Source organism: Moschus berezovskii, chromosome 8, assembly GCF_049115385.1.
Source record: "Moschus berezovskii isolate FMDL1 chromosome 8, NW_MosBer_1.0, whole genome shotgun sequence".
In the NCBI taxonomy this organism is placed as follows: domain Eukaryota; kingdom Metazoa; phylum Chordata; class Mammalia; order Artiodactyla; family Moschidae; genus Moschus; species Moschus berezovskii.
Window position 1 is genome coordinate 93226140 of NC_142467.1, and position 20004 is coordinate 93246143.

At 53.6% G+C, this 20004-nt stretch overlaps 1 protein-coding gene across 4 annotated transcripts; it reads right to left on the minus strand.

The window, feature by feature from the left end:
• Positions 1 to 2175: 2175 nt before the first annotated feature.
• On the minus strand, positions 2176 to 17480 carry DAPK3 (death associated protein kinase 3). Of its 4 annotated transcripts, none has more exons than XM_055431430.2 (9): positions 17362 to 17480; positions 16056 to 16210; positions 9214 to 9574; positions 8822 to 8951; positions 8520 to 8568; positions 7857 to 7883; positions 6631 to 6783; positions 5867 to 5912; positions 2176 to 5393 (listed from the first exon to the last, which is right to left on the minus strand). In XM_055431430.2, the coding sequence occupies exons 2-9, from the start codon at positions 16115 to 16117 to the stop codon at positions 4857 to 4859; spliced, it is 1365 nt and encodes a 454-aa protein (XP_055287405.1). In that variant the 5' UTR covers positions 16118 to 16210; positions 17362 to 17480; the 3' UTR covers positions 2176 to 4856. The 4 variants fall into 4 exon arrangements, with proteins under 4 accessions (XP_055287405.1, XP_055287403.1, XP_055287404.1 ...); XM_055431428.2 differs by lacking the exon at positions 17362 to 17480 and adding an exon at positions 17215 to 17320; XM_055431429.2 differs by lacking the exon at positions 17362 to 17480 and adding an exon at positions 17194 to 17282.
• Positions 17481 to 20004: the final 2524 nt, after the last annotated feature.

Genomic DNA, 20004 nt, shown 5'->3' on the forward strand with positions numbered 1-20004 from the left:
GGTCTCAATAATTAATGAGCTTAAAGAAACAAAGGGCTTCCCTGGTGGCTCAGACAGTAAAGAATCTGCCCGAAAAGGGAGAGACCTGGGTTTGATCCCTGGGTTCAGGAGATCCCCTAAAGAAGGGAAAGGCTACCCACTCCAGTATCCTTGACTGGAGAATGTCATGGACAGAGGAATATAGTGGGTTACAGTCCATGGGGTGGCAAAGAGTCGAACAGGACTGAGTGACTAACACTTTCACTTAGGAAACAGAAGAATGCAGAGACGAAAGACTGTTTATCAGGCAAGAGAAGCAACAATGGCAAAGATCAGCTGCAAAGACACCTCAGTTCTGGCAGTAACGGTAAAGATTAGCCGGAAGCACTTTTTCATTCACATTTTTACTTTTTATTTGGGGGGGGGCACCTTACAGCATACAGGATCTTAGTTCTCTGACCAGTGATTGAACCTGTGCCCCTTGCAGTGGAAGTGCAGGACCCTAACCACTGGACCACCAGGGAAATCCCCTGAAGCACCCTCTTCAGCTGTTTGGCGAAATTTAAACCCCCCCTTAAGAGCTAAACCATGAGATCAACTGGAACCTAAGGGGCGACGATATTGGCCTTTTCTGACTTTCATGACTTCAATCAAATAAAGCTTGGTCTCTGTCTAATGCCCCAAATTGGAGCCCTCCCAGACCCTCTCCCAGTGTGGCTCTAGAGGCACGATCATGACCCCTGTGCCCGCCACCGTCTCTCTCTGCAGCTGGTGTCATGACATCTACTTGGAGAATTTGACCTGCCCGGGGACCGCTGGGCTGGCCTGAGTTCTCGTGGACTCTGAGTTGCTCTGATTTAATTCGTTTCCACGGGGCTCTTGAAGTTCCCGCCCCACCTCCTAGTGTCTCTGTTGGGAACAGCCGTCGCCATCATGGTGCGGTAGGCAGTGACGGGGATCTCTGCAGTTTCAGGGTGCAGCCAGCAGCAGAACCCCAGCCTCCCTCAATCACCATCCTCTGCACAAGCTTGGCTCTGAGATAAACAAGGGCTTTCAATGGCTTCCTTGCAACAAGCTTCACACACATGAGCCAACCGCTGGGCAGGTCCATCCTGACACCACCAGCTGGAGGGATGGGACTCGTGGCTTCCATGGTTCATACTCCCCATCCCCTCCCCACCCCGCTCAAGAAGCAGCATGGGTGCATGCTAAGCCTCTTCAGTCTTGCCCAGCTCTTTTCAATACTATGGATTAGTCCGCCAGGCTCCTCTGTCTATGGGATTCTCCAGGCAAGAAAACTGGAGTGGGTTGTCATTTCCTCCTCCAGGGGATCTTCCCAACCCAGGGATCGAATCCATGTCTCTTCTCCTGCTTTGCAGGCAGATTCTTTACCACTGAGCCACCAGGGAAGCCCCTCAAAAAGCAGACAAGGCAAAAGCCAGACACAGGGACCCCTGGCTCTGCAGACCTGCTGGGAGGCCCATGCTCCTTGCAGCACTCAGCACTAACTTGCACCGCCCCCCAATCACACTCCTGAAAGAAAAGGGGCTGAGGGCGTGGCAGAGGGATGGGGTGCTCAAAGAGGGGAAGTGAGAGTTGAGTTGCTCGGTGAGCCAGTGCGGGGGTGGGGTTTGCTGTACGCCTTCACCAGTTTGAGTCTGCTACCATAGACCCAGTGCCTTGAAACAACATGTGTTGTCACCTCACAGTTGTGGGCCAGGAGTCTTGATTGGCCTACCTGGGTCCTCTGCTGAGGGTCCCTCAGGAGGCTGCAATCCAGATGCCAGCCCACGCTGGGCTTTATTCGAAGGCTGGACTGGGGAAGGACCCACGGCTAGGACCCTTCACATGGTTGGTGGGCTTCGCTGCCTGCTGGCTGTTACTTGCCACATGGGCCTGTCAAACAGGTGGACAAAGCTCACCACGTCAAAGCCAGCAATGAACATTGTCAGCTGGAAGTCAGTCTGTGAAGCCTACCCACCAATGGGACCTCCAGCACCTCCACAGCACTGTCATCAGAAACTGCCAGGAGGCCAGCCTGCTCTCAAGGCAGTAAGGAGCAGGAGCGTGGGCTCCTTGGGGGCCTGCCTGCCAGGCAAGGTAAATCACAGCCTGTTAGCCTGCAAGTTCTGCCAAGGGTCAAAACTATTAGTAAATGATTGTGGAGGACAGAGACGCTGGCAGGTGCTTTGTGAACACAGTGGTTCCCTGTGTCCTTAGCTGACAGATTGAGAAAGCGACTCGAGATGACCTGGGTCAGGGATCAGAGGTCCTCTCAGGGAAGAACCCTTGAAGACACTGGGGAATTTGCCCTCAGCACCAAAGTGCTCTGGATTCTGAAAGGGCAGGTGTGAGTCCAAAGGGGGCTGTGGTTCCTACCTGGAAGCCTTAGTCATAAAGACTGGGAGAGTGAGGCCCCTCCTTTGCCTCCCTCCATTATCTCCCTGACACAGCCTAACTGGGTAAAGGTTGGCTAGCTGAATGATATTCACTGGTGCCCCGGAGCCTTCAGGGAGCCTCTGGCTCACCCCTCTTGGGGTATGGAGGCCCTCCAGCACTGCATGGAAGCCCATTTCTTCTCCAGGTGGCACCCGGACAATGGCTTGCTGATCTCACACAGTCACCCACACTGGGTGCCCCTTTCCTGCCACAGGCTGACTGCATTTTGCAATGAATCACAGTGGGACGTGCTGCTCAGAGTCCTGTCTCAAAGGGCTAACACCAGGGGCAAGCCGTCGAGGACAGTCACAGACCGACTGGAGAAACCTGAGTGGGTTCGACCACACCACAGGCTGAAATCTACTGAGACTCTGAAAGCGGAAGTTGTCAACCAGAAAGACAGGTAATTCCCTGGTGGTCCAGTGGTTAGGGTCCCGTGCACGGGTCTGATCTCTGGTTGGGGAACTAAGACCTGCCATGCTGTGCTTCATGGCCACACACACACAAAAAAACACCCCCAAATTAAAAAAGGATGAAAAATGAATTTTACAGTCTTCTCAATTTTTCTGAAATTGGTTTAAAATAGGGAAAATAGGGAGACGCATGGAACGAGGGAACAGAATGCTGACCAGGCCACTAGGAAAGAGGAAGCGGGTCAGAGGGACCCTCTTCAGAGCCACATTCCAGACCCAGAGGCTGGGCAACTGGTGGCAGGAATGGCAAGGTCACCTCTTCCAGGCAGGCCCAGAGCAGGCAGGGGGCTCATGTGTGACCTGACGGCATCTCAGGAGGAGCAGAGGGCCAGGAAACCCCTCCAAGCCCACTCCAGTCACCTGGACACCTCCAGCTCTTCAAAGACGTCCCCAGCTGAGCCCCAAGATAGGGGCAGCCTCCAAGACCCCCGCTGTGGGGGCGGGCAGCGACAGAGGAAAGAAGACACAAGAGGCCACAGAGGCCGTGGTGCCAGCTAACTGCCAGGCAGGCCACCCACATCCCAGCCAAGCAGAGAAGATCAGGAGCCAGGAAGTGGATTTTATTTCCTTGAGGCTGGCAGCAGGCACATGCTCAGAGGTGTGTGTGTCATACGATGGTGCTTGTGAGGGGCACAGAGTAGGCCCGCCCTGCCCTTTTTTGCCAGCCCCACAGCCAGGCTCTAATGCCCCCTCAGCCCTGCAGGGTCTTGTAGCTTGAGCCCTGCCGGGGCCATGGCTGGAGTGCCACCCACCTGCCCACCCATTCCTCCCTGCATATGGCCTTGTCTGGCCTCTGTTGCGAGGACTCCTCTTGGACCAAGGGCGGGGGGCTGCATAAGGGCCCCTGGATTTACACAACGACAGCAGGGAACTCCGCTGGAGCTCAGCACGGCCACAGCTGGGAACCCATGTTTTGCTGAAGCCTGGTTCTTAGGGTACATTCTCTGGACCGCGCTGCAGGGCAGCACCTAGTGGCGCAAAGCAGCACTGCCATGGAAACCACCTAAGGGCGCCTTCTCCAGCAGCTGCAGGGAGTGCAGCAAGGTGGGGCAGGCTGCAAGGGACCCTGGCGCTCTCCAGGTAGGGGACGCTGGTAACAAGGGCCCCTAGCAGTTACTCCAGGGCATCCACTAGAGAGATGCTGGGCCAAGGGAAGCACTGGCGAAGGGAGTATGACGGGGTAGGGCTAGGGATGAGGTGGGGTTGGGACCCTGCTGAAGGCTCTAAACATTGTCAGGGAGCTGGAGAGAAGGGGCGGTTCCAAGGCTCTTCACCCTCTTCCCCACAGGAGGCCTGCCTCGGCAAGAAGAGGAGATTCAGCCTTGCAGCTACTTCCTTTACTGCACCCGGGCCCTGTGCCCCGCCACCCCCGACCCCAATACAACCCCCAGACTGACATTTCCTCGAGGGCTGGGGGATCTGGATCAGAGGCTCTTCCAGCACTGACTCTGGCGGAGCAGCTTCTCTTCTCCAGAGTGGAGGAGCCAGGGTGTCGAGCAGAGGCTCCACCTCAGTTCTGAGCCCCAGGACATTCACAGACATCCCCCATGGCCCCGCACAAGATTCCACACACTTGGACCAAATGGAGAGCCTGAGGCTGCTGACCAGGCTCTGAACATGAAGGCTCCAGCCCAACCCTGGGCAGGTGTGAGGCATGTGTGTCCACCGTGGCCAGTTCCATTGTGGATGTGCCTCCCCCTGGCAGAGGTCCTGAGCTGATGCTGCCCTGGATGCCCCCGGAGTGAAGTTGCAGGAGGGAGGGAGGGGCTGGGCTGGGGGCACTCGGGCGGTGCAGAGAAGGCCCAGATCAGCCACCTCCTCTGGGGCAGAGCCAGGCCAAGCCCTTCCTGGGCAGTGGATTCCTGGGCACCAAGGAGCACATCCTACCTCTAGCTCCTGGGCGCTCCGGGGCCAATCGGGGTGACGGGGCCTCCCAGGGCCGACGATGCCGCACCCTGGGCGGCCCTAGCGGAGGCTGCACTCCTCCTCCTGCAGCTTCTCCTGCTCCATGGCGCGCACCAGATCCTGCACGAACCGCATCTCGGAGGCCACCTGCTTGGCCAGTGCCTCGTAGCGGTTCTCCAGGCGGCTAAAGCGGCGCTTGAGCCCACTGGCCCCGAGCAGGGCACCCTTGGCCTCCTCCTGTGCCTGCCGCTGCAGCGCCTCCGTCTTGTGCAGCTCCTGGCGCAGCCGCCGCAGGTCCTGGCCTAGGCTCTCGTTCTCTTCCCGGTACCAGGCTTCCTTCTCCTCGTAGATGGCCGTGAGGGCCTCAAGGTCCTCATGGAATAGGCGTCGGCTGTGCTCCAGCCCGCGCAGGCCCTCCTCAGCTGCCGCCACCTCCTCCAGCACTTTGGAGAATCGCTCAAAGTTGATGTAGGTGTTGTTGGGGGGCATGCTCGAGTGCGACTTGATGGTGTACTCCTTGAGGCGTGCCGTCTTCAGGCGCCGCCGCTCTGGCTTCCGGCCGCTGTCCTCCCGCCGCACATTCCGCCGCCGGATGGCCTGCAGGGGGAGAGGAGGGGAGGAAAGGGCACCTTGGACTAGGGCCAGCAGGGCAGCCCCCAGGGCCATCTCTGGCCCTCTGCCCACGTTATATTGGCCCACGGCCCTGCCCATCTAAGTACACGTGGTCCTGGCACTTTCCTGCTCTGATGGTTGAGCTAAGACTTGATGGCAGACCACATGGTCACACCAGAGACCACAGAGCCAAAAGTATTCACTCTCTGACCCTTGACTGAGGCTGCCAAGCCTGACCTCGGCCTGGAGGTGATCCCTTTATGAGAAGTTCTGGGGAGGGCACCCTGCTGTGTGCAGAGGGGCCGTGGACTCCAGCCAACAGTTCAGTGAGACAACTGCGACACTACCCTGACACACACCCTATGCCCACAGCACCGAGGCCCACTCCCGTGGGGACCCTCGCCCATGCTAGGGGCTGGCCCCAACTAGCACGCTGTGGGGCAGCCCCACCACCTCACCTTGATCCAGGAGTGCTCCAGGCTCTGGGCGATGGTCATTCTCCTCCTGGAAGAGCCCCCAGAATTGGTCAGCTGCGTGGGCGCCGCCTTCACTGTCTTCCCCACACGGAGAGCAGGAAGGAGTGGTCCACGCCCTCCCCGCTGCCGCTCTGGCTCTCAGCCCCACCTGTGGCTGACTCAGGGCACCTCCCCTGGGCCACCACCCTGAAACCTGGTCCTTGAAGTCACTGTGCAGCCCAGCGGCAAGTTCCTCAAACAACCGTGCCAGTACAGGTACAATTAAGGTCTCCCACTCTGCTTGGCCGGTCATAAGGAGCCCATCAAGGGGCTTGGGGATGATGTGGACTTCAGGCTGTCCATGTTTTCCGCTAACAGCATTGACACCTAATGTTGGGGTCTCATAACTCAGACACCCAAAGGAGGAGCCTGGGGAGGAGTAGCCCATGGGAGCACCTCTGGGTGAATGAAAGCTCTGTGCTGCCAGCATATTTAGCTTTTTCTAGGGAAAAAACCAAACAGTAATTTAAAATTTTATATGAAACCTCCTATCCTAAACACTGGCAACAAATGAAAAGCTTTGTAAGAAGCAGCTTCGTAAGAGGGCCAGCCTAGGCCTCCCTGTGCTATCTCCGCCCAGAACAGGAGCCACGGCCTACTCCCAGGTATGGGAGTGGCATCTCAGATGGACATGTTACTTGTCCCTGGCCACAGCACCCATTCTGGGGGACTTGCCTGACCCACCCTGCCCAGCCCAGTGCTCCTACTTGGGGTCTTTGACAAGTAGACGGCGGATAAAGTCCTTGGCCAGCTCGCTGGTGTTGCTAAAGTACTCCTCGTCGAAGTCGTAGTTCACAGCCGAGATGTTGGTCAGGGTCTCCTGCTTGGTTTCACCCAGGAATGGGGACGCGCCACTCAGGCTAGGAGATAGACACCAGGCTCAGGGGGGCCAGACAGGTGTGCAGTCACTCCACGACCAGGCTGCTGCCCAGGCCACCACCCAGCTCCGCTGTGCCCATGGAGGGAGCAGATGGGAAGGGAGGCTGATGCCAGGCCCCCAGTCACCCTGTACAAATGTGCCCAGCTGCCAACCAGAGGCAGTGAAAATCCACTGCCCAGCCAGTGAGGGGTGCTGAAATGAGTCAGCAAAACCTCTGCAGAACCTCAAAGTATCCCCATAGACTTAATCTTAGAAGCCTGGTCTCAAAGCCCCTTCCCTGAAGCCCTTAGTAGTTACAGGCAAAACGATTAACTGGGGCGGGGGGGGCGGGGGGTTGCTTGGGGTTTCTGGCCGACACTGCAGACATCAGGTGTCTTTCCAGTGTGCGGCACTGAGGCCACACCACCACCCTGCAGGGATCCAGGCGTGTGATGCTGTGACTTTTTAGGTGAGAAATATGTATAGCTGGTTTTCACTCCCAACTGCAGACACACAAAACCCTTGTAACTTCTTAAAACCCAAGGCAGGAGCAACTACTGCTATAAAATTTGGTCTTTGCTTCATTTCCGAAAACAACTCCAGAGAACAGAGATAAAAGAAATGTCTTTTCTTGCTCACCACAAGCCCCTTCCAGCCACACCTGAGTTGGTACCAATGAGGTGACTGTGGAAAGGCCCTAAGGAGAGGGCTGCCAGTTGGGGCAGAGCAGTGGGGTCACAGAGATGAACTTTCATCCTGCTTCCAAACTCCAGGAAGCGGAGGGGCTGGAGGCTGAGTCCACCACACTGAGAAGCTGCCAGCCCAAGGACGAGGGGACAACAGTCCCAGCCCAGAGCCTTGCATGGGTACTTTCCACACCGAGGCCCTGCCTTTGGAACTCTCCTGAACATGCTCTCTCCCGCACACGCTCACGCAGCTGTCTGTCCATCCAGAGTCCCTGCGCACTGCAACAGGGCAGCGCACTGAGGGCCCTGAACCCCACTTGTGGCCCCACGCAGAAGCCTCCCGACCCTCCTCCTGACCCAGCAAAGCCCCGGGAGGGCAGGCACTCACAGGATGTAGGTGATGACGCCAATGCTCCTGCAGGAGAACACATGGAAGAGATGGGGTCAGCTCACCCGCAGGCTCAGCACCCCAACCCCCAGAGTCCAAGACTGTCAGCCAGGTGGGGGCAGGCCTGTCAGCCCCAGGGACCCTCTCCCTCCAGGGTCTGACAGCCCCCACCAAGTCCCACCTTCTGCTCCAAGGGTCTCAGGACTGAACACTGAGGCACATCTGGCCATGGCTGCCTGCCCAGACTCAAAGTGGCCGGGGTGTGGGCAGGGTAGAAAGAGCAAAGGCACCACAGGCCACACAGATGTGGAGCCTCTTGAGGCCTCTGTGGCCGAGGGCAGACCTGGCAAACTCTATTCATGTAAAGGGTGAGACAGTGAGTGTTTCAGGCTTTTCGGGCTACAAACAGTCTCTGTCACATATTCATCTGTTTTTAACAACCCTTCAAAGACCTAAGAACCCTTCCCAGCTCACAGGCCTGGATAGGTCAGCAAACCCTGTCCTAAGGCAATAGTCTGTGCTGCCCCTGCCCCATGGCTCCAAGACCAGGAGGAGGGGCTGCACCCTAGCCCACGGCCGTGACCCGGCAGCTCCTGGGTACAAGAGGAGGGTTCCCTCAGGAGAAACAACAAGGGTGGCCCTGGGCCTACCACCCTCACTCACCACATGTCTGCCTCCAGACCCAGGGGCTCATAGTTGACGATTTCAGGAGCTGTAGACACAGGGAGACAGGATCAGGTGCTGGATATGCCCAAGGGGACACCCTGGACACGGCCCAGGGGAGTAGCAGAGCCCACAGACATGGCTGGCTCTTGGCAGGGAAAGCCAAGGTGGTGATTGCCCCAGGCCTTGAGTCCTCAGTGCCCAGCGCTAGGGCATGATGGGAAACCTGAGGCCTGGGGGGCCTGCCTCCCCCTAAGCCAGCTGGAAAAGCTCCAGTGCCCCCAGGCCCACCCATTCCTCACCCACGAACTCTGGGGTCCCAAAGATGTTCTTGAACTCGTTCCCTGCCTCGATCTTGTGGGCGATGCCAAAGTCAATGAGCTTGATCCGTGGGTTGGGCACATTCTTGTCCAGGAGCATGATGTTTTCTGGCTGGTTGGGGGAGGAAGACAGGGGGATGGACAGGGGACTCTAAGGCTGCTGTCCCCATGTCTCAGGGAACAGCACTGGCCCGGCCCAGTGTGTAGGGTGTGTGCGGGCTGACTCCCCTCCATAGGTCCAGCCCAGAGCCATACATCTCAACACCCCCAGCAAGGACACCCTGGGAGAAGGGAGTGGGGACCCTCTCAGCCCTGTCCTCACCCACGCTGGCCAGGCTCCTCCCCGGCTCTGTGCTGCGAACCCAGTGGGCTACCTTGAGGTCGAAGTGGGCGATACGCTTGGAGTGCAGATAGTGGACACCATCCAGGATCTGCTTGAGGAACTGGGTGGCCTCGTCCTCGGTCAGTGACTCCTTCTCGGCCAGGAAGTCGAAGAGCTCGCCGCCTGAGACCAGCTCAAGGATGAGCACCACGTCCGTCCTGTTCTCAAAGATGTCGTGCAGTGTGATGATGTTGGGGTGCCGGATCTCCCGCAGGATGTTCACCTCCCGCTCGATCTCCTCTCGGCTCACTCCCCGGCGGCTGGATGACAGGCGGCGCTTCTTGATGAACTTGGCCGCATACTCCTTCCCAGTACCCTTCTGCCGGCACTTCCGCACAATCGCAAACTGTCCGCTGCAGGGACAGAGGGGAGGGGAGGAAGGAGCAAGCGCTGAGAGAGACGAAGGACTCTGGGGACCTGGGCCACTTCCCAGGACAGTGCGTCCCAACCACCTCAAGAATGCACCCCTGGCAGTGGTGCTCCACGTAAGCGCAAACTGGCACTGAACACAGTGGCTGCCCAGACTGTCTGGAGCAGTGAAAGAACCAACATGGTTCCATGTTTACCAAAATGAAGCTGGACCCTGTCATGGCAAGTCAGGTGGAATTTTATGTAGTCTTGAAAGACAATTCTTTAGGCGCTAAGAGGACAGACCCCCATGAATACCTGCTCAATGAAGACAGCAGCAGAGGAACACAAGGAATGAGGTTATTCTGGGTAAAATGGAAAGGTACAGGATTTCCCTGATGGTCCAGTGGTTGAGAATCCGCCCATCAACACAGGGGTCACAGGTTCAATTACTGGTCCGGGAAGATCCCACGTGCCATGGGGCAACTAAGTCCAAGTGCCATAACTACTGAGCCCAGACTCCCTAGAGCCAGTGCTCCTTAACAAAAGAAGCCACTGCAATGAGAAGCCTATGTACCACAATTAGAGTGTAGCCCCAACCCACCACAACGAAAGAAAGCCTGAACAGCAACAAAGACCCAGCTCAGACAAAAATTAACTAATTAATCAAAAAAAAGAAAGGGGGACTTCCCTGGTGGTCCAGTGGCTAAGACTTAGCACTCCCAATGCAGGGGGCCTGGGTTCAATCCCTGGTCAGGGGTTAGATCCCACATGCCACCACTGAAGATCCCAAGTGTCACAGCTGTGACCCAGCACAGCCAAATAAATAAAGAAATGTTAAAAAAAAAAAAAATGGACATGTTATACCACACATAGAGGTATGTTGACATGTAAGAGGTTGCCACAGGTAAGAGGTCTAAAGGACACATGCCCGGCTGTGAGCAGCAGATATCTCAGAAGAGCGGGACTGAGGGCAGTGAAGAGGGGTTTTTTATTAATATTTGCTATGATTCTACGTGATTCAACTTCTCACAGCACATTTCATCACAGTTTAAAATCTAAGAAAAGATAAAAAGCCACTGAGTTCAAAAGAGCTTCAGAGTGAAAGCAGCACACACGTTTTCACACGAGAGGAGGGAGGATATGGAGAAACTGGAACCCTGGTGCACGGCTAGTGGGAAAGCCAGACGGGGAAGCTGTGGTGAAAACTGTCTGGAGGTTCCTTAAAACCTTAAAAATGGAGTTACCTTCAGACCCAGGAATTCCACTCTACAAAAACTTGTACACAAATGTTCACAACACCATCATTCACAGCAGTCATAAGGTAGAGGTAAATGCCAATCAGCGGATAGAGCATACACAAAATGTGGCCCCTCCACACACAGGAACATTACTCAGTCCTGAAATGGGGTGAAGCCCTGACACTTGCTACAATGTAGATGGACCCTGAGAATATGATGCTCAGTGAGAGAAACAGATGCAGAAGGACACTCAGTGTATAATCCACTGATGGGAAACATCTAGAACAGGCCAGAGAGTGGGTTTCTGGTTGTCAGGGGCTGAGGAGGTGATGAGGGTGACTGACCAGGGGGATGGGGCTCCTTTTGGGATGATGAAAACATTCTGAGATTATTTAATGGTGATGGCTGTAAAACTGTGAATATATGGAAGATCGTTAAGCTGTACAGTTTAATAGAGTAAACAGTATGGTGTGTGAATTATATCTCAAGACAGCTGTTATTTGAAGAGAAAGAGAAACTTTTTACTGTCCTTCAGGGAGCTGTCCAATGTCCAAATTCTTTTGCTATCTAGGAACTTAGCTATGTTAACTTGCTTTCACTCAGGAGTTGAGTGAAAAGGATAATTATTTTAAGCTTTACAGGCCATATGGTCTCTGTCACAATTTGTGTGTGCTTTTACAACCCTTTAAAAAAGTAAAAAAACATCCTACATTTGTGAGTGGACCATACTGAACTAGGCGAGGGCTGGATGTGGCCCACTGGCTAAGGGTCACACAATAGTAGAGACTAAGTCTAAGACAGAAGACACACAAGAGACCTCAACCAGATTCCACCAGGGTCAAGAGAAAGGAGACAAGGTGCTACACGACAACTCACAGAAATGGGACCGAGCGTGTAGAGGAAGGAGTAGCAGAGATGGGCCCTGGGGACGGGGGGATCTCTTCAGTTGGTGACAGAAGACAGGACAGGCAGAACAAGAGACAGATGAGGGAGGCTGTCTCTGCCCAGCCAGCAGGGCCTTCAGAAAAGCCCAGGGACCCAGTGAGCAGACCTTACTAGGACGCTCAGTACCAGGTGCAGCCTGCAAGCATCTAAAGCCGCGGTACGCATGAGCATCAAGGCACAATGGCGCCACAGCAGGCTGATGCAGACACACTCTGTGTCCACTCGGGCAGGTAAAGTCAATGTAGGCAGGTGGGAAGTGCAAATTATCACCAATCAAGGTGAAATAAATGATAGTCCATGTCTGAATCCCCGGGACCTATGGGCGTGTCACCTCACGGGGCAGAGGGGTTCTGAAGACAGAATGAAGGCTCCTGAGATGGGGATGACCCTGGACTCCCCAGTGGTCCCAGTGTCATCACAAGGTCCTCGTAAGAGGGAGGCAGGACGGTCAGAGGCAGAGAAAGACGGGAGATGTGGCGCTGTTGCCTGTGAGGATGGAGGGAGGGGCCGCAAGCCAGGGATGTGGCGCCTCTAGAAGCTGGAAGAGGCAGGAGCCTCCGGAGGGACCAGCTGAGCAGATTCATTTTAGACTCCTGACTCCTGGACCTTAATGTAAAACATGGGTATTCTTCTCAGCCACTAAATTGTGGTAATTTGTTACAGCAGCAACAGGAAACTCATACACTAGTCTAAAAGCCAAGAGCACAGTCAGATGAGAAATGTTAAGTGTCCCTGATCAGGCCTCCCCCAATCCCTTAAATCCACCACAATGGTCCCCTGGGTACGTTGTGCTCCTGCCCCCATCAACATCTTAGCTAACACTCCTCACTCCTGAAATGTCTTTCCTTCTCCCCTCTGCCTACATCAACCAAGCAAATTCTTCCAGGTCCACCTCTCACCCGACAATGACACTCCGACAGTAATGACATCGAATGCCGAGTGTTTGCTGCCTATTGGGAACACCCTAGGCCTGAATATGTGGCCTAATTCTCAAATATGAGGATTTCTTCCCTTCTAGTTTTATTCCAAGATGAACCAAAAAACTAACAGAGTTCATGGCAGGGGGAGGTGAAACTTTCCTTGTCGTCTAGTGGCTAAGACTCTGCACTCCCAATGCAGGGAGACCTGGTCTAAGAGCTAGATCCCACATGCTGCAATGAGGATTGAGGATCCCATGTGCTGCAACTGTAACTAAAACCTGGCAGAGCCAAATAAATAATATATTCTTTTTTAAAAAAAACAAGAATTCATGGGAAGGGAAACAAAGACACTATTAGTGCTAAATTGTGTCCCCCAAAATCCTAATCCCTAGGACCCCCAAATCTGACTACTGTGATTTACGGCCTTTGAAGAGGTAATTTAGTAAAAATGAGGTCACTGATGCTCAGTTGCTCAGTTGTGTCTGAGTCTCTGCAACCCCATGGACTGTAGCCCGCCAGGCTCTTCTTGTCCATGAGATTCTCCAGGCAATACTGGAGTGGGCTGCCATTTCCTCCTCCAGGGAATCTTCCCAACCCAGGGATCAAACCTGCATCTCCAGCATTGGCAGGAGGACTCTTTACCACTGAGCCACCAGGGAAGCCAGAGGTCACTGGGGTGGATCTTAATCCAACAGGGTTAGGTGTCCTTATAGGAGGAGGTTAGGACACAGACGTGCACAGAGGGAGACCATGTGAGGACACGGGGGGAAGTTGGGCATCTACACACCAATGAGAAAGGCCTCAGAGGGAACCAAGCCTGCGACACCTTAATCTTTGACATCCAGCCTCCAGCAGCCTGAGGTGACGAATGCAGACACACTCCGTGACACAGAAACCAGGCTGACGTCCACACTGACCGACCGCAGACTAATTTATCTCCCAAGATTGCCCAGGTGACTTGACTTGGGAGAACCCTCCATACACATCCACACAAAAATACTCACTCCCATTTTAGTCAGCCCAGGACTCCCAGGACAAGGAAACTCAGCTGGGTTTAACTCAAAGCAGAAGCCAGACACCCACTTCTGGCTCCAGCACACCGGCGCTTTGCGATCAGCAAGGCTTAGTCTCAAGGCCTGAGTCCTGCCTGGCCACCTTCAGTCTACATGGCCTTGGGCAAGCTGATTTCCTGCTCTGAGCCTCAGTTTCTTCATCCACAAAACGGGGATGATAATGGTCCTGCCTGGTAGAGTCTTTCACAAATGAATGGGAGTGTGACAAAAAATAGCCCAGGACTCAGATGGCCAAACAACATCTACAAGTTCTACAGTTGCAGCACAGTATGCAGTGTTCCGTGGCATTAATCCTTCACCTCGCGTGTCTCTAAGAATGTTCTGGATCATTACATAGGGCACCACTGTCCATGATGACAGCCACTGGCCACATGGAAGCTGTCCAGCCCATTCAAACTGAGGTGTGCTGTGAGCATACAAGATACACCAGAATTCAAAGGCTTCGTATCAAAAACACATAGTAAACTATTTCACTGAAAATTTTATAGGAACTTCCCTGGTGGTCCAGTGGCCAAGACTCCACGCTCCCAATCCAGGGGGCCTGGGTTCCATCCCTGGTCAGGGAACTAGATCTTGTACGCCACAACTAAAAAAATCCCGAGTGCTGCAACTAAGACCTGGAGCAGCCAAATAAATAATTTTTAAATAATAATAATAATTGTTATAATGAATGACAACCAAAATGATAATAGCTTGACCTAACTTAGATAGCATATTAAAAAGCAGAGACATTACTTTGCCAACCAAGGTCCGTCTAGTCAAGGCTATGGTTTTTCCTGTGGTCATGTATGGATGTGAGAGTTGGACTGTGAAGAAAGCTGAGCGCCGAAGAATTGATGCTTTTGAACTGTGGTGCTGGAGAAGACTCTTGAGAGTCCCTTGGACTGCAAGGAGATCCAACCAGTCCATTCTAAAGGAGATCAGTCCTGGGTGTTCATTGGAAGGACTGATGCTAAAGCTGAAACTCCAATACTGTGGCCACCTCATGCGACGAGTTGACTCACTGGAAAAGACTCTGATGCTGAGAGGGATGGGGGGCAGAAGGAGAAGGGGACGACAGAGGATGAGATGGCTGGATGGCATCACCGACTCAATGGACATGAGTTTGAGTGAACTCCGGGAGTTGGTGATGGACAGGGAGGCCTGGCGTGCTGTGATTCATGGGGTCGCAAAGAGTCGGACACGACTGAGCAACTGAACTGAACAGGTTAAATAAAACCCATTATAATAAAATTATTAAAGTTGATAGCTACTAGAGAATTTCAATAAAATTCCTACATGGTTTGCTTTATACAAGTTGCCATGCTCTTTTTAATGGCTGCATAATATTCTGTTGACAAGGCAGTGGTGCTGTGATGGTCACTGAAAAGGACCCATCTTCTGCTCACATAAAGTCCTTACAGTGACTCTCCCTATCCCTAGATCTTAGGTCTTTGTATATGCTATACCCACAGAATTAACTTCTAGAAGTGAAACTGGTGGGTTAAAGGGAACATACATGATAGTTTTGTTGACTATTGCCCAGCTACTCTCAGCAGAAGTCCCGAACATTTTCAATCACAGAGTCTGAGATTTCCGTGGGAGTGGGGGAGATGGCCTGCATTCCCTGCCGCTCTACCAGAGGAAATTCCTAAAGGAGGGACTTCAGAATCCCAAATGAGTCCCACAGGCTCTCTCAGCAAAGGCCTGATGAACGGCTCAGTTATTTACATTCCCTTCTGGTGACATCATGGGGCCGGCCAAGGCGGCTCTGGGAAGGCCAGCCAGCAACAAACTCACCAAATAAGGGTTGAGGCTCGGCAGAAGAAAGGATGGTGGCTGGCAGGTCTGAGGCGGGAGGGCTCCCAGGGGACGCTCCCAGGCCTGGCCTGGCAGGAAATCAGCTGCCTGGCTGGATTGGGAAACCTCTGCTCTTTCCCACAAGAATGCTAACAATGGGCCAGGGTGTGGGCCCAGACAGGAGGCCCGGGAGGCTCCACTGCCTCCCACAAGAGAGGTTTAAAGACACAGACAGACCTTTACCAACATCTACTGCTCTCATGTCATAGGCCAGGCACTGTATTAGGTGCTGTTTGGACTCGATCATGTTTATTCCCAAAGGAAGTGGACAGGGGATGTCAGAACAAGAATTCCAGGCCCAGACTGGCTGCCTCCAAAGCCCAAACTCATCCCACAGCACATGATACTGACTCATCCCTGCTTGGGGAGAGCAGGAGAAAGGACAGGAGGAGAGGAAATACCCCACAAGACCCCACAGTGGGTCAGGTCTCCCCGCTCCTCGGGGCCCCATCAGAGGGGACTGCTCACCTTCCCAGCTCCTCTCCCATCTCATAGTGGTCTTCCACATCCTCCTGCCTGAATGTTGACATGGCGGCTGGTCTGCCTTCCAGCGTCTTCCACTCCAGTACAAACCTGGTCAGTGGTCCGGGAACAGTACTTCACGGAGTCCTCCCGCTGTGACCCTGGAGGAGACAGAAACAGAAAAGGACTGAGATGCCAGTCATTACTTCTGGGTCAAAGAATCGATCAGCATCCCCCAAATAGGTTTCAGATCCATCATGCTGAAACTCCACCTTCCCTGTAGAAGGCACTTGCATTTGGTGGGTGGGGCGCTTTCATGTGTCATCTCATTTAGATGCCACACTGCCCCAGGGGTCAGTGTTAGCCCGGCTTGTGCCACTTACACCCCCGTAACTCCCAGGACCCATAGATCTGCAGTTCTGCACACAACATCCCAGTCTTTTTCTGCCTCTTCCCTCTAGGCTTCCATAGCCCCCAAATTCCTATAAGCTCTCCCACACTCTTCGCACCCCCAAACCCTGGGACACCCTGATTCTCTGCCAGACTTACGACACACTCCCATCTCCCTGTCCCTCAGCAAGCTTAACCCCTCCTCCTCCTTACCCACTGCCCCCACATGCCCTCCCCTCCTCGGCTGGTCACTAAGACCCTCTGAGGCGCTGGGCTTACCCCCTGTTGCCTCCGCCTTCCTGAATTTCCCAGGAACTGGACAATGGCTTCCAAGCTCCTCCAAGGCCTTAACCCAGTCTTGCTCCCTCTGTCCTCTGCCGTGCTAGCAAAGTTAACTTCCTCCTCCCCCTTCCTCGAAGACACCTCTTTCAAGTTTCAAAGGCCCCCGCCCCAAGCTCCACACCCTCAACGGAACCCCGCAAAGGGCCACATCTTAGTCTCCTCCATGATCCCTCGCCCACAACCTTCTCACAAGCTCCAAGGCAGACCCATACGGCGTCCTTGAGAGACGCCGCCAAGATTTCCCCAACCCCTAAAGTCCTGGCTCCAGCGTCCCAGAGGCCGCCACGCCCCTCACAGGCCCCGGCCCAGATCCTTCTCTCGTCCAGTCATCCCAAGGGTCCCCAAACGTCCTCCCTACTAAATCCCCCAGGAGCCCCTCCCCCGGCAGCCTCGGACCGAGTCCGCTCCGCACCCTCGGCCCCACGCCGCGGACCTGTCCCTTAGCCGTGCTGGCGGGCGCCGAGTCCTCAGGCCCCGCCGCCTCGGCCGCCGCGACGCCCCGACCCTTGCGTCGTCACCGCGCCCGCCAGAGCCCGCCCCCTAGAGGTGGATCCCACCGCCCATTGGTCAGCACACACACCGTAAATTTGACCGACGTTCTTTACAGCCAATCAGCTGTGGGAGGCGAGCCAGTACCAAAGGTGAGGCTTCATTTTGGTGAGAAGGGCCGGACGACCGTGGGCCGGGGCCTGAAAGGAGGCGGTGGGCGGGGATTCACGAGCGGAAGTCGGCCTCCCGACTTCCGGTCCCTGGACCGCCCCGCCCCTTCTCCTCTGACCGGGGTCCTGAAGCTGGAAAGTAGGATGCTGAAGCCCTGCTGAATACTGCCTTCCTTGGGCGTGAAATACGCGAATCCTATGTCCAGCTCTCTCATGACAGCTCCTGAGGCGGACCCTGGGGCTGCTTCAGTCCCAGGCAGTTTCCTCCTCTGTAAAATGTTAGGGGTGCTAAGTCGCTTCAGTTGTGTTCGATTCTGCGTAGCTCGGCAGTCTCCATTGTCCATGGGATACTCCAGGCAAGAATACTGGAGTGGGTTGCCATTCTCTTCTCCAGGGGACCTTCCCGACCCAAGGATCAAACCTATGTCTCAAGTCATTTTGCATTGGCAGGTGGGTTCTTTACCACTAGCGCTACCTCGGAAGCTGTTAGCCATATTGCAAATACATAAAGATGCAAACTAGGATAGGTGTTGCCATTAAATGCTTGAGGATTGTTTTATGACTCCTTTTAGGCTCAAGATACATAAGAACTAGCATTGGTTGAGCCTTACTGCATACCAATCAACAACGTGAAGTAAAATATTTTACTAGTTCTATACTTGGGAAAGGATAAGGAAATGGCAAATCACTCCAGTATTGTTGCCTGGAGAATTCCATGGACAGAGAAGCCTGGTAGGCTACAGTCCACGGGGTCGCAAAGAGTCGGACAGGATTGAGCGACTTCACTTTCACTTTCTTTCACTTTCATACTTGGGAAAACAGACCCAGAGAGGTTAAGTAACCCACCAGAGTCACACAGCCAGTAAATGCATTAACTGAGATTCGTTCCCAGAGAGGCCTGAACCCAAAACCCACACTGAACCTCTTCAGATACCATCTGACACAAGCCATCCTCTAGTCACGATAGTCCCAACCTCACTTCACCACGACTTGCCTTCTTCGCCTCACCCCTCATCCCCGCTTAAGCACTGACACAAAAACTCTTCTTCCAGCCTGGGGACCATCTTCCTCCACTAAACCCAAAGCACACTTCACAGCTAAAGCAGCACTTTCTCTCACATTTGCTTTTCCCTATTATTTTCTCATTAATATGATACATTTTTCCCCAGTAAGTAAAAAAGGTGACAATTTGAGAAACTAGATATTTTAAAATGAAGCCATTGACATTTTTACTTTGACTCGGTACCATAGTATGTCACAGCTGAATGAAGCAAGCGTTTGAACATCTTCTCCCGTTATTTTCATGTGTCTGCCTTTAAACCAGTGATTTTCAAATTTTAGCAAGCATCAGAAAATCACCTAGAGAGCTTGTTAAAAACCCAGTTGTTGGGCCTTGACCCAGAGCTCCTAAATCGGTACTTTTAACAAATTCCCAAGTGATGCTCTTACTGATGATCAGGGACCATACTTTGAGCATCTCTGCTTTAAACTATGGAGAAGGCAATGGCACCCTACTCCAGTACTCTTGCCTGGACAATCCCATGGATGGAGGAGCCTGGAAGGCTGCAGTCCATGGGGTCACTGAGGGTCGGACACAACTGAGCAACTTCACTTTCACTTTCATGCATTGAAGGAAATGGCAACCCACTCCAGTGTTCTTGCCTGGAGAATCCCAGGGACGGGGGATTCTGGTGGGCTACCGTCTATGGGGTCGCAGAGTCGGACAAGACTGAAGTGACTTAGCAGTTGCAACATAGGACCAACAGTGATACATGATTAACCAGTCCCTACTAGACTTTCTCCCATCCTTTCTTGTCCGAAGATCACGTCATATTTGTCCCCTTAGGTTCCTCTGTGCTTTTTGAGTCTCATTTCCAGGGGTTTTGATGACTGGGTTTTGAAGACTGGTCTGTTCCCTCAGTGTGGATTTGTCTTGTTTTTCTCAGTTAAACTGAAGAGATGAGTTTTAGGGACACCATGTGGTGCCACACCATCATGGGGACTTACCAGTGATGTTGACCTTGGTCACCTGGCCCTAGGTAATATTCAGGTTTCTACTCTTCCTCCCTCTTCACAGGTGGCTCAATGATAAGGAATCTGCCTGCTACACAGGAGACTAAAGTTCCATCCCTGAGTCTAAAAGACCTCCTGGAGAAGGAAATGGCTACCCACTCCAGTATTCTTGCCTGGGAAATCCCATGGACAGAAGAGTTTGGGGGGCTTCAGTCCATGGGGTTGCAAGAGTCAGACACAACTTAGCAACAAACAGCATAAAAGTAGCCACAACGTTAAGTTTGGATGGGTCCAAAGTGAGCACACAGGCAATCTTCCAAGCCTGCACTGACTGCTACAGCACCACCAGTGTCAACTATGTAAATACTGGATTTACCAAATAGTTCCTTGTTTATTTCCCTGACATGTTACAGAAAAATCCAAACAAGCTTTTTTGCCAACTCAGTACTTAAAGGTTAAAACACTCAGTTTTTGAGGCACACTGCTCCTGTTTCTAATGCTTAGGGGACACATGGGCAAAGTGGCTGCCCCTGTGAACAGCACAGATGTCT